This window comes from Salmo trutta, chromosome 7 (assembly GCF_901001165.1).
Source record: "Salmo trutta chromosome 7, fSalTru1.1, whole genome shotgun sequence".
Classification (NCBI taxonomy): Eukaryota; Metazoa; Chordata; class Actinopteri; order Salmoniformes; family Salmonidae; genus Salmo; species Salmo trutta.
Genome location: NC_042963.1, coordinates 39748639 through 39762183, shown reverse-complemented (window position 1 = coordinate 39762183; position 13545 = coordinate 39748639). Strand labels below are relative to the sequence as shown.

Sequence of the window (13545 nt, the reverse complement as noted above, 5' to 3'; positions counted from 1 at the left end):
TTCAGAGCTCGTACTGTTAGGTGACCTAAACTGGGACATGCTTAACACCCCGGCCGTTTTACAATCTAAACTAGATGCCCTCAATCTCACACAAATTATCAAGAAACCTACCAGGTACAACCATAAATCCGTAACCATGGGCACCCTCTTAGATATCATCCTGACCAACTTGCCCTCTAAATACACCTCTGCTGTCTTCAACCAGGATCTCAGCGATCATTGCGTCATTGCCTGCTTGCGAAATGGGTCCGCGGTCAAACAACCACCCCTCGTCACTGTCAAATGCTCCCTAAAACACTTCAGCGAGCAGGCCTTTCTAATCAACCTGGCCCGGGTATCCTGGAAGGATATTGACCTCATCCCGTCAGTAGAGGATGACTGGTTGCTCTTTAAAAGTGCTTTCCTCTCCATCTTAAATAAGCATGCCCATTTAAAAAAAATGAGAACTAAGAACAGATATAGCCCTTGGTTCACCCCAGACTTGACTGACCAGCAGAAAAACATCCTGTGGCGTTCTGCATTAGCATCAATTAGCCCCTGTGATATGCAACTTTTCAGGGAAGTCAGGAACCAATATACTCAGTCAGTTAGGAAAGCAAAGGCCAGCTTTTTCAAACAGAAATGTGCATCCTGTAGCACTAATTCCAAAAAGGTTTGGGACACTATAAAGTCACTATAAAGCACCTCCTCCCAGCTGCCCACTGCACTGAGGATAGGAAACACTGTCACCACCAATAGAAAAATGTTTATTGAAATTATCATAGATTTAAGGCTGGCCATGTTTTAGACCTAGGTACCCCTACCCCGGCCAACATCTCAGCACCCCCTGTAGCAACTTTTTAAATAAATAAATGTAGGAAATAGGAATCTTATCCAGCTAGTTAGCTATGGAAATATCTTAGTGCTAAAGATAAGTTTCTTCCAGCACAAACTCCAAAGGATTACGTTGTTACACCTCACGTTGGCACCTTTGCCAAGCATTGACCGCTGACGATAATCAGACGGATTTGAACACAAGCTCTTCCCTTTACCCACTCTCACCCCTTTTTTAAGAGGTTCAGATAGCAAGCTGGCAGAGACACAGCGGAGGCCATTGAATAGATGAAAGAAGAGTGCGATGGGGAGGAGGAGAAGATAAACGAGGCAATAGACTGAGGATGGGCTGACGAGTGATGGGATAAGGGGACAACGGAACTGGTCCACTGCAGGTGCAGCCATGGATGCCAGGTTTTTCAATGTGTGTGTGTGTATGTGTGCACGTGTGTGCGTGCGTCTATCTATCCGTCTGTCTGTCTGCCTGCCAGTCTGTCTGTCTGTCTGCCTGCCTGTGTGAGACTCATAAGTTATTAACAGACTATACAGTTTCACAACCAACAGATTCCACAACCTCCAGTGTGGTGTGGACTATGCAGTCAATAACACCCTCTGGACTGTATTAGGATGATGGACAGGAGGAGGAAGAGGAGGAGGTAGAGATATTTACTGCTGAAGGAGCTTCCTGCCTTGGGACAGAAGTGTTGCTAAAAATAATCCTGTCTGTCTGTCTCTCTCTTCTCCAGATGTGCTTTTCATCAGGGAGCTACGCAGGAGAAAAACACCACGTTTTACGAGACAGAGGAAGATAGAAAGAGAGAGAGAAGGGAGAGAGAGAGAAAGAAAAATAAAGAAAATATGAGAGTGAAAAAGAGACAAAAAGAGAGAAAGAGACAGAAGGAGAGAGGGAGACAGAGGAGATGTATAGGCCTATTCCCCAGACTGTTTTTCCAGAGCACGGAGCGTTGCCATAGCGCCAGGGACACTCTGACCTAAGGGAGTGGAGCTGGAGGGTCCCGCCATTCTACAGTCACTGGATCACAATCAGATGCGATCCACCACAGTGTGTATAATATTGTAGACTCTCATTGTTTTCCATAATGTTTCTGAGAAACTGATGTCTGTCTTATGTATCGTTCTAGTTGACCATTAAAAGGTTCCTCACTCTAGTCTCGAACAACAAGTAGCCTTCCAGTCTCACTCTCTGTGCTCCATCCATGTGCCCTTCCTCCACTGTCCTTGTTTTCAAGGTCCATTTCACTGTGAGCAGATTGGGTAATACTGTAGATTTCACCCATGAAGATATTTCTGCCTCCACCTCTTAAAATGATTCTTTGGGATTTTGGCAATGAAGCCCTTTATCTACTTCCCCAGAGTCAGATGAACTCCTGGATACATGCCATTTTTATGTCTCGGCATGCAGTTTTAAGGAAGATGCTAACAAGCTTAAGCGCAATTGCTAACAAGCATTAGCGCAATGACTGGAAGTCTATGGTAACCAGTGGAGGCTGGTGGGAGGAGCTATAGGAGGACAGGCTCATTGTAATGGCTGAAATGAAATAAGTGGTATCAAACATATGGAAACCATGTCTGACTCCGTTCCATTAATTCCATTCCAGCCATTCCTGTCCTCCTATAGCTCCTCCCACCAGCCTCTTCTGATGGCAACAGGTAGCACGCCAGCTGTTACCATAGATTTCCAATCATTGCGCTAACGCTAGTTTGCAAAACTACCTCTAACTTCCTTCATACTGGACGCAGAGACATAAAAATGGTATCCACAAGTCCATGACTCTGGGGAAGTAGATCAATCGTTCTTGTCAAAATCCCAAAGAATCCCTTTAAGGGATTCTCCAAAGAGTCCTGCTAAACCAGTTGAGAAACACACTCTTAACTCCATGATCCAATCCGTATCTTTATTCCTTCACTCACTCCCTTCCCTCATTGCCTTAGTTTGCATTCTTTTCTCAGTCCCTCTCTCTCTCCCTTTGTTTTCCCTCTCCTGCTATCCCTTGCTCCCCTCCACCCGGTCCTTACAGGATAAAGCTGAACACAGTGTTCTCCTCAACTCTCATGTTTGTCTTCTTTGCTTGGTATTCGCCTGCAGAGTGTTCCTTACACAGAGCCAAGATACTTTTTTTCTTCTCCTTCTATAGTATTATTCTCCCCTTCCCTCCGTTCCTCCCGTTCTCTGTAGTAATAATAATAATTGGAATCGTTCATTTCGGGGTTTAGGAGGAGACCGCAGGTTAGCACAGGCCTTGAGGTTAATGCTTCTGAAAGCACATGGGAACTCAGAGCCACCACAGCCATGACAGACCGGCAGGCGGACACCGACGGATGGACGGACAGACTGCTGTAACGATGGTGTTCATTCAAGACTCAAGAGCAATACAATACATGGTGAAGAGCATCACGCAACAACCATGTATTCAACAACAAATGACCTGCACACAATGTCCACATCTAAATCATCCGGTCCCATATATATTTGAGTCTACACATACATCATATAACATAGCCTAGACACAACACAGATTGTGTCTAGGCTATATACAGTACATTCCTAGCCTGGTCCCAGATCTGTTTGTGCAGTCTGGCCAACAATGACCATAGGAGTTGACAAGACAGCATGAACAGATCTGGAACCAGGCTAGTGCACACTCCTACATCTCCATCTCCCCAAATAAAACTAGACTCATATCCCCATATCACAAGGGCCCACTCTGTTTTTTTAAAGAATCGCTCCACTGCTATGATGGTAAAGCTGACAGTAATCTTCAGGTTGTGCAGATGACGGGCAAGGATATCTGTACCATCTGCCAACCCAGAGAAGCACAGCGACCAAGCAGGATTACTACCTCACTGACACACTGATCTACTAGGAAAGAGAGAGAGAGAACGAGAGAAGGGAGGGAGAGCATATGCTGATCTGCGTATATTGATTGACTAGACAATTGTGTGTGAATTCATCTGAAAAGAGTATCTGCTTCAGTACTGTGTATATGAACACACACCTCCCATGACAGTGATCAGCAGACTGTAGTGTGTATGTTAAAGCTATGGGATCTGCTTCTGTTAATCTGAAGAGAGGAAACCCACTCTGTTATGTGTGTTGGAGCTATAAGAGGATTAACTGTACGCCTCTCTCTCTCTCTCTCTCTCTCTCTCTCTCTCTCTCTCTCTCTCTCCCTCCCTCCCTCTCTCTCTCTCCCTCCCTCCCTCCCTCCCTCCCTCTCTCTCTCTCTCTCTCTCCCTCCCTCCCGAGAACTTTGGAAATTCCAACCCATCCACCCTCATTCACTGTCTGTTACTAACTTCCCCATTCTCCCTCACTTCCCCATATATGGAGAACTCACCTTCTCTCATCCAAATATGGGGAATTGGGGACCTATAGTAACTCACTTTCTCCCAAATGTGAATGCCTCGCTCACCTTGATCACAATATGGAGGACTAACTCACCCAGTCTAAAATCCAGGCTAACTTTACTTACCCATACGAACCCCTGTAAACAGAGGTATATCCTATCAACTCATCAGGCAGTATGTCAGATCATTCTGAAACCTGGATGAAGAAACATTGTCCAACACACACTTCAACATCCTTGTCTGAAGTCCTAACCAACCCATCCAAAACTAAACCCCGTCACTGAAGACACACACACAGTAGGACCTCAAGCATAAACCGAGTCAAACAGCAAAAAGAGTGAGGAAATATGTTACATTAACAGCCTTCTTTAATACATTCAGCAAATAGACTCTGTGGTTATTAAGGACCTTATTGAAGGCAGATGCTAGGCTGAGTTAGCTCAGCCCACTGATGACATGGACTCGGACACAGAAACATCAGGCTTACACACCACTGGAAACATCAGGCTTACACACCACTGGAAACATCAGGCTTACACACCACTGGAAACATCAGGCTTACACACCACTGGAAACATCAGGCTTACACACCACTGGAAACATCAGGCTTACACACCACTGGCAGACACATGGCAACGTGCTCGGTGTTCCACCACCCCATCTGTTCCACAAACACAGACAGTGGCGTCATCAACGTGCACATAAAGTTTCAAAACATGGCACATGGCTGGGAGCCCAGACTTGAACCCAGACCAAGATGGAGAAAGAAGAGAGAAAGACAGAGAGATAGATGGAGAGGAGAGAGTTGGGTGGAGATACATAGAGAGAGAGACGGAGAAAGACAGAGCGAGATAGAGGGAGAGAAAGTAGAGAGTTAGGTGAAGATACATAAAGAAAGAGAGACAGAGAAAGACAGAGAGAGATAGAGGGACAGAAAGGAGAGAGAGCTGGTTGGAGATACATTGTGAGAGAGACGGAGAAAGAGAAAGGAAGAAGGAGAGAGGGAGATGCAGGAGACTTTTCCTGTCAGTGATTATGGTGATATAAATAGACTGTTTCCCAATAATACCCAGTGTCCATTTCCAAGCAGTACCTCATCTCCTCTTGCTTTGCTCTCCTCTCATTCCCTCTCCTCTCTCAACTTGTGGGTGGGAGAACAGTGACAGGTGGGTGTTTGGTTGAGTACAGAATGAGAGGCAGAAGACAGGATGAGTAAACGGAGTGAGAGAATACTGTAAGTGTGTGAGATGGGTAGTGAGTTAAAGGGGTTATGGGGTGAGTGTGTCGGGGCTAGATTAGAGGAGAAGAACGTGGTGAAATCTCCAGCTGTGCCAGCAGCTGTGGTCCGTCCCCTGATGCTGAGAGGGAATCAGGCCTGATGGCCAACACTACATACCACAGAGCAGATCCCTGTGGCGCAATCACCCCTAGACAGACACACACACAGACACGCAAACACACAGACTAATAAACACACACACACACACACACAGACTAACACGTTCTATCTCTCATACTTTCTTTCTGTCTCTCTCGCTCTCTACAACACTGTTATAACATTATCTTCCTGACTTGAACCAGCAATTTAAACACTTGCAGAGAAGAACCCTGAGAACCCGGTAGTACCATCAACTGGGGGAGGTGAAATGACCCAAACCACTATCCAGCCTGCAGTGAGAGTTCAAGGGCCTTTGTTCTCCAGCACCAGCCGGTTAAAATAAATATCGACATTCCTCCTTCCAAATGAATGGCTGCAGTTGTGAAGTCCGCTGACTGGCGCTGAGCACAAAAGGGCTCCCAGAGGACAAATGGAATGGAATCGGTTCACTGACATATTGCTAATGATCCAGAAACAAACATTCAAAACCGCCATCTACTTTAGTCTGAAGTGGCTTCTCCCTCTTCTTATTTTATTAATTCAGTGTGAAAGAACTAGACAAGTGAAAGCAAAAGCACATAGGAATCAATTATGTTGGTTTTGGTCTCACCTCTCCTGTGTTTTCAGATTAGTGCAGTCAAACGAAAAGAGACAGATAGGAAACCACTTTTTTTTACTGTTTAAGAGTCCCTTAGTCACTCATCTTGCTATTTTCTCCTTACCTCTTGAGTTGGTCGCCATGTCTGCCACCTTCTGAAAGGCATCTAGAAATGTCACTATTGCCAGAACTGTAGTCCTACAAGTACACAGGAGGACACAGCAGTCAGTATCCAACCTCAACAGCGACTAGAAACTATGAATAGACCAGAATGTCAACACTGGACAGTTAGAGTAGCCAGTCTACTGAGCAGGTTCACATTTATTGAGATGAATCTTGTCCTGGAGACAGACCTGTGCAAAGTATATTGTGAATATGTATGAAAACAAAATGAGCTTAGTGGTCTTAATTTAAGGTTAGGCATAAGGTTAGCAGTGTGGCTCAGGTTAGGGTTCAGGTTAGGTTTAAAATCCGATGTTATGACTTTGTGGCTGTGCCAGCTAGTGACTACCCTGCAGAGCTGCCTCCAGTACATATGTCATCCCAATAAATGCCAACTTGCATCTATTGAAGGTGAGATGGAATAGGACATGATAGTCGGTCTCAGACATACCGTAGATAGTAAAGATTCAAGGTCTCACCTGAGTTGGGAGTGTAGTTTAGTGGCCTTGGCACTGAAGTCTTCCCACACTGGATATGAACTCTGGATGAAAGAGGAATCAAATGTTACTTAAAACCTTTGGCACCACACACACACACACACGTTTGTTCCAGTGGAACAGCACTTTGGAACACCTTCTGTGCTCAGCCTTCTCATATGACTCATTCATATGACTCAGAACAACATAATACATCATCATCCAATCAAGCTTGTATATTCTATCTTACCTAACCATGCTGAAAATACAGTTGACTCACTGCAGGGCAAAGCTGGGGTGTGTGGGAGGGCAGGTAGTGTACCTGCTCTTTAAGGAATCATGCTAGATCAGATTTCCCTGAGGACACGCAACCTGCCTCCTTCCAGGCCTGAGCCCCAGCAGCAGCCTGCCTCTTTCCAGCCTTGAGCCCCAGCAGCAGCCTGCCTCCCTCCAGGCCTGAGCCCCAGCAGCAGCCTGCCTCTTTCCAGCCTTGAGCCCCAGCAGCAGCCTGCCTCCCTCCAGGCCTGAGCCCCAGCAGCAGCCTGCCTCCCTCCAGCCCTGAGCCCCAGCAGCAGCCTGCCTCCCTCCAGCCCTGATCCCCAGCAGCAGCCTGCCTCCCTCCAGCCCTGATCCCCAGCAGCAGCCTGCCTCCCTCCAGCCCTGATCCCCAGCAGCAGCCTGCCTGCCTCCCTCCAGCCCTGAGCCCCAGCAGCAGCCTGCCTCCCTCCAGGCCTGAGCCCCAGCAGCAGCCTGCCTCCCTCCAGCCCTGAGCCCCAGCAGCAGCCTGCACTCTTAGAAAAACATTTGCTATCTAGAACCTAAAAGGATTCTTCAGCTGTCCCAATAGGATAACCCTTTGTAGGAACCAAAAACTGTTCTACCTGGAACCCAAAAGGGTTCTCCTATGGGGACAACCGAAGAACCCTTTTGGAACCCTTTTTTCTAAGAGTGTGCCTCCCTCCCTCCCTCCAGGTCCCAGCAGCAGCCTGCCTCCCTCCCTCCCTCCAGGCCCCAGCAGCAGCCTGCCTCCCTCCCTCCCTCCAGGCCCCAGCAGCAGCCTGCCTCCCTCCCTCCAGGCCCCAGCAGCAGCCTCCCTCCCTCCCTCCAGGCCCCAGCAGCAGCCTGCCTCCCTCCCTCCAGGCACCATCAGCAGCCTGCCTCCCTCCCTCCCTCCAGGCCCCAGCAGCAGCCTGCCTCCCTCCCTCCCTCCAGGCCCCAGCAGCAGCCTGCCTCCCTCCCTCCAGGCCCCAGCAGCAGCCTGCCTCCCTCTCTCCAGGCACCATCAGCAGCCTGCCTCCCTCCAGGCACCATCAGCAGCCTGCCTCCCTCCCTCCCTCCAGGCACCATCAGCAGCCTGCCTCCCTCCCTCCCTCCAGGCCCCAGCAGCAGCCTGCCTCCCTCCCTCCAGGCACCAGCAGCAGCCTGCCTCCATCCCTCCCTCCCTCCAGGCACCAGCAGCAGCCTGCCTCCCTCCCTCCCTCCAGGCCCCAGCAGCAGCCTGCCTCCTTCCCTCCCTCCAGGCCCCAGCAGCAGCCTGCCTCCCTCCCTCCCTCCAGGCCCCAGCAGCAGCCTGCCTCCCTCCCTCCAGACCCCAGCAGCAGCCTGCCTCCCTCCCTCCAGGCCCCAGCCTGCCTCCCTCCCTCCCTCCAGGCCCCAGCAGCAGCCTGCCTCCCTCCCTCCCTCCAGGCCCCAGCAGCAGCCTGCCTCCCTCCCTCCCTCCAGGCCCCAGCAGCAGCCTGCCTCCCTCTCTCCCTCCAGGCCCCAGCAGCAGCCTGCCTCCCTCCCTCCAGGCCCCAGCAGCAGCCTGCCTCCCTCCCTCCCTCCAGGCCCCAGCAGCAGCCTGCCTCCCTCCCTCCCTCCCTCCAGGCCCCAGCAGCAGCCTGCCTCCCTCCCTCCAGGCCCCAGCAGCAGCCTGCCTCCCTCCCTCCCTCCAGGCACCAGCAGCAGCCTGCCTCCCTCCCTCCAGGTCCCAGCAGCAGCCTGCCTCCCTCCCTCCCTCCCTCCAGGTCCCAGCAGCAGCCTGCCTCCCTCCCTCCCTCCAGGCCCCAGCAGCAGCCTGCCTCCCTCCCTCCAGGCCCCAGCAGCAGCCTGCCTCCCTCCCTCCCTCCAGGCCCCAGCAGCAGCCTGCCTCCCTCCCTCCAGGCCCCAGCAGCAGCCTGCCTCCCTCCCTCCAGACCCCAGCAGCAGCCTGCCTCCCTCCCTCCAGGCCCCAGCAGCAGCCTGCCTCCCTCCCTCCCTCCAGACCCCAGCAGCAGCCTGCCTCCCTCCCTCCAGGCCCCAGCAGCAGCCAAAACACAAAACACGCTTAGGATCGGAGCCCAGCCTGAGCCTCATAGAGCCCAGAGAGAGGGACACAGGCTGTCTATGTACATATTCACCAGCTTCTCTTGCAGAGAAGTGAAAAGACTGCAGAGAAAGGGGAAAATAGGCAAAATAAACATCCCAGATCATTCACTCAACTCATATTTCTCTCGTCATCATATCCATTCCCTGTTTTCAAGATATCTTTCTATGAGAAAATGTACTTCTCACAAAGTGATCAAGTTTCACTATTAAGACTATCACATTCACTATTAAAATGTTTTCCCCATGCTTCGCCATTCTCCGTCTGTCTTCACTGGACTGCAACAGGTGGCTAATTAGCTTTTCAGCCCTACGCCTCCTGACAACGGCAGGAGTAGGCTGAGACAGGACAGCTGAGGGTGCAGGGTGAATGCAGGGTTAAGATATCCATGCAGTGCAGTGAAGAAAGATGCACACACACAAACACAGCTCCCAAAATCCAGGCAGATCCTTCCTTCCTCAGTTAATGATTTCATCTGAAGGGAGCAGAGCAGGCTGTTATACAACTGCATCAGGTGCTAGCGGCTTGTCTGTGTCATGTTGCACTGTTGGATATAGGGGAGTCAGTGATACACTGGCAGAGTTAGCTCTCAACAGGCTACTACACTGACAGTGTGTACCTAGCCTACACCAGGTTCAGCCATACGGCTAATTCTCTCCTTGACTGGCCCGGGAGGAAGTCAAGCACTATGCACCAGGGTAGTATTCATTAGGCACAAACGGTAGAAAACTGATTGAAACAGGGAGGGACTACTTGGACTTGTTCAATAAGAAACGCTCATTTACATTATCCGTTGCAAAACACTTGATGTTTTCCATTGCATGCCCTAGTGAATACGAACCAGATGACCTGACTGCTGCCCTAGTGAATACGAACCAGATGACCTGACTGCTGCCCTTGTGAATACGAGCCAGATGACCTGACTGCTGCCCTAGTGAATACGAACCAGATAACCTGACTGCTGCCCTAGTGAATACGAGCCAGATGACCTGACTGCTGCCCTAGTGAATACGAGCCAGATGACCTGACTGCTGCCCTAGTGAATACGAACCAGATGACCTGACTGCTGCCCTAGTGAATACGAACCAGATGACCTGACTGCTGCCCTAGTGAATACGAGCCAGATGACCTGACTGCTGCCCTAGTGAATACGAGCCAGATGACCTGACTGCTGCCCTAGTGAATACGAACCAGATGACCTGACTGCTGCCCTAGTGAATACGAACCAGATGACCTGACTGCTGCCCTAGTGAATACGAGCCAGATGACCTGACTGCTGCCCTAGTGAATACGAGCCAGATGACCTGACTGCTGCCCTAGTGAATACGAACCAGATGACCTGACTGCTGCCCTAGTGAATACGAGCCAGATGACCTGACTGCTGCCCTAGTGAATACGAACCAGATGACCTGACTGCTGCCCTAGTGAATACGAACCAGATGACCTGACTGCTGCCCTAGTGAATACGAACCAGATGACCTGACTGCTGCCCTAGTGAATACGAGCCAGATGACCTGACTGCTGCCCTAGTGAATACAAGCCAGATGACCTGACTGCTGCCCTAGTGAATACGAACCAGATGACCTGACTGCTGCCCTAGTGAATACGAGCCAGATGACCTGACTGCTGCCCTAGTGAATACGAACCAGATGACCTGACTGCTGCCCTAGTGAATACGAGCCAGATGACCTGACTGCTGCCCTAGTGAATACGAGCCAGATGACCTGACTGCTGCCCTAGTGAATACGAGCCAGATGACCTGACTGCTGCCCTAGTGAATACAAGCCAGATGACCTGACTGCTGCCCTAGTGAATACGAGCCAGATGACCTGACTGCTGCCCTAGTGAATACAAGCCAGATGACCTGACTGCTGCCCTAGTGAATACGAGCCAGATGACCTGACTGCTGAGTAAGGTTTTCTGTATCTGGACCATTGATTCCAGCTGATTATTAATAGGTCCCTTTCTCTAAATGTTGTCTTTCTCCCATAGACACAACGACAAAAGAATAATGTATGAAATGCTGATATTTAGTGCTGATCTCATTGAGCATCTTAAGGTGCTTGACAAACTACGCCCCATAAATAGAAGGTAGGCTATCGAGTGGCCATGGCGAGGTAGCAACTGTGAGTAGATGATCAATATCAGGGATCAGAGTAGGAGTGCTGATATAGGATATATTTTGCCTTTTAGATTATAATGAATGGACCAGGGGGGCCCTGATCCTAGATCAGCACACATACTCAGAGACGTACGTTTTATCAATAGACACACATAATACTGTGTACCTGATGACATGACCTTACTTAACCTGGTAAGTAATTGAGTTCAAATTCGACTTTATAATTTCAGGTTTGGATCCCAGCCTGAGCCTCTTATAGAGGCAGAGAAGCCTAGAGAGAGAGAGGAAGAACAGAAATCATTCTATATATACACTCACACATTATATATATAAGGTTTATAACTAGGACCAAGACTTGATCCTGGTCAGATCATGTGACACTTTCTATATTTATATAGTTTATAACTGGGGCCGAGAGTTGTTCCTGGTCAGATCGTGTGGTCAAGAAAAACTCCTAGTCCTATTTCTGGCCTATCCTTGTACTCCATATTACCATGCCTGTTCACACGTTCCATCTGTTGTACAACAGACCAAACCAGGCCACTGCTCGACCTATGTGAACTTGTCCTGCTTGGCCTGAATAGGTTCCCCTCCCTGTATGTAATTATATAGAGAGACATAATCTTTGGTGGTGGACACTGCATTGTGACCATAATCTGAATAGGCTCCCCTCCCCTCCCTGTATGTAATTATATAGAGAGACATAATCTTTGGTGGTGGACACTGCATTGTGACCATAATCTTGCGAGCCAGACCATGGTCAACAGGGACCACGGCCTAGTGGCCAAACTGGACATTTCATTTGACACATAATGTCTTTGTCAAAGAGCTGCTTTCCTGGATGAGAAGGGGTCGCCAAATTGAATCATTTAACCCCTCTCCATTATTGGCCTGATGTTAGACACTGGAAAATGTGTAGGCACACACACACACACACACACAACTAAAAACATGTTATGGGTTATGTGATCAGTGTGTGTCACAGCAGTTGTTATGTTTTGTTATGATTAGGTTAGGGAGCTGCCATATATCCAATAAGACCTCCACAATTACAGTTGTTTGTTGTAACAATTACTGATTTAGCAGTGGATCAGTTGGAACACTGTCTTTTCTATTCAGTCATTATTCTGATATTCAGTTATTGACTTCCTTTTAAAGTATGTTTAATTCTTGAAAAGTACAGGCTAAGTCATATTTTCAATTGAATAATTGTATAACAAATATTGCACAACACAAAATCTGTAGCCTAAAACCTACAAATATTAACTCATAAACTATCAACAGCTTGATTATATTCAAAGACATGTTGGTCGTCATCAGAACAGCTCCCTACAAATCTGCACACTCTTGGCAAATAACATAAAGGAAAAATATGTATCACAATTTATCCTTTCTCATAGCCAGTGAGAGGGTACGGAATATGAGAAGAAACAAAGGCAGCAAATTGAGTCAGATTATCCATGCAATAGGTCGGAAAAAACTGTCGACTTCATCGAGCTCTGGTACCTTCATGTCGTTGACGATCGCTTGGAATAATCCACCCAACGCTCCACACTCCTTTTCCACTGACTCCATTATCACAGTCGTCTTCTAACGATGACTGAATGCGAGAAAATAAATGTCCATAAGGGCTAAATATTCACACCAGATATCACGATATTTTAATTCGCTCTTCGTTGTCCTTCACCCTCCAAGCCAGACGCGGAGGATGCGAAACTCCCGGCAAGAGGGCAGACAAAAATAAATCTGCTACTCTATGGCACCGGGCTGACGCTCGGCGGTTGCTCTCCCTGCTCGGACGCGAGTGATGGAGAGCAGGCAGAATCCTCGTTCCGATTCCCTCCGGTCTACAAACTGCGAAAAGAAGAGCAGGGTGAGTTTGGTTCAACGTCTATTTTCATTTTCGGCTGATAATCACGGGCAAATGTAGGGTACCACGACAGACAGTCGGTCACAGCTCTGAATGTGGGGCACGCTCTCTTGTAGGGGAACAGATGTCTTGAAGCTGGGGGTCTGTTATTCGATCCATGGGAATTGAAGGGGGGCGGTCTTTTTTTTGTCACATGAAGCGTGGAGGGAGGGACACCCCCTATCCAAACAAAAGTGAATCTGTCTTCTCATTCACGGATGCTCTGAACAGCAAAAGGATATCCCCAGCTTCAAATGTGCTTTCAGCATGCACGAGCCTGTTCATCATATACTGTATCAGTCTGGAGTTATTGTTACAAGCAATACAATGTAGCCTATAATACATAGTAATAATGAATCAACACTGATACTACA

General features: G+C 48.8%; 1 protein-coding gene across 5 annotated transcripts in view; it reads right to left on the bottom strand.

Annotated features, from left to right (window-relative positions):
• LOC115197397 (protein MTSS 2) overlaps nucleotides 1–13277 on the bottom strand; it is a 37605-nt gene extending 24328 nt beyond the window's left edge. For 4 of the 5 annotated variants that reach the window (XM_029758850.1, XM_029758848.1, XM_029758849.1 and 1 more), the window contains exons 1-3: nucleotides 12769–13277; nucleotides 6800–6861; nucleotides 6283–6356 (exon numbers count right to left, since the gene is read on the bottom strand). In XM_029758850.1, the coding sequence (XP_029614710.1) occupies nucleotides 6283–6356; nucleotides 6800–6861; nucleotides 12769–12837 (205 nt within the window). In that variant the 5' untranslated portion in view covers nucleotides 12838–13277. The remainder of the gene's footprint in view (nucleotides 1–6282; nucleotides 6357–6799; nucleotides 6862–12768) is intronic. The other variant, XM_029758847.1, reaches the window with a different exon arrangement.
• Between the last annotated feature and the right edge of the window lie 268 nt (nucleotides 13278–13545).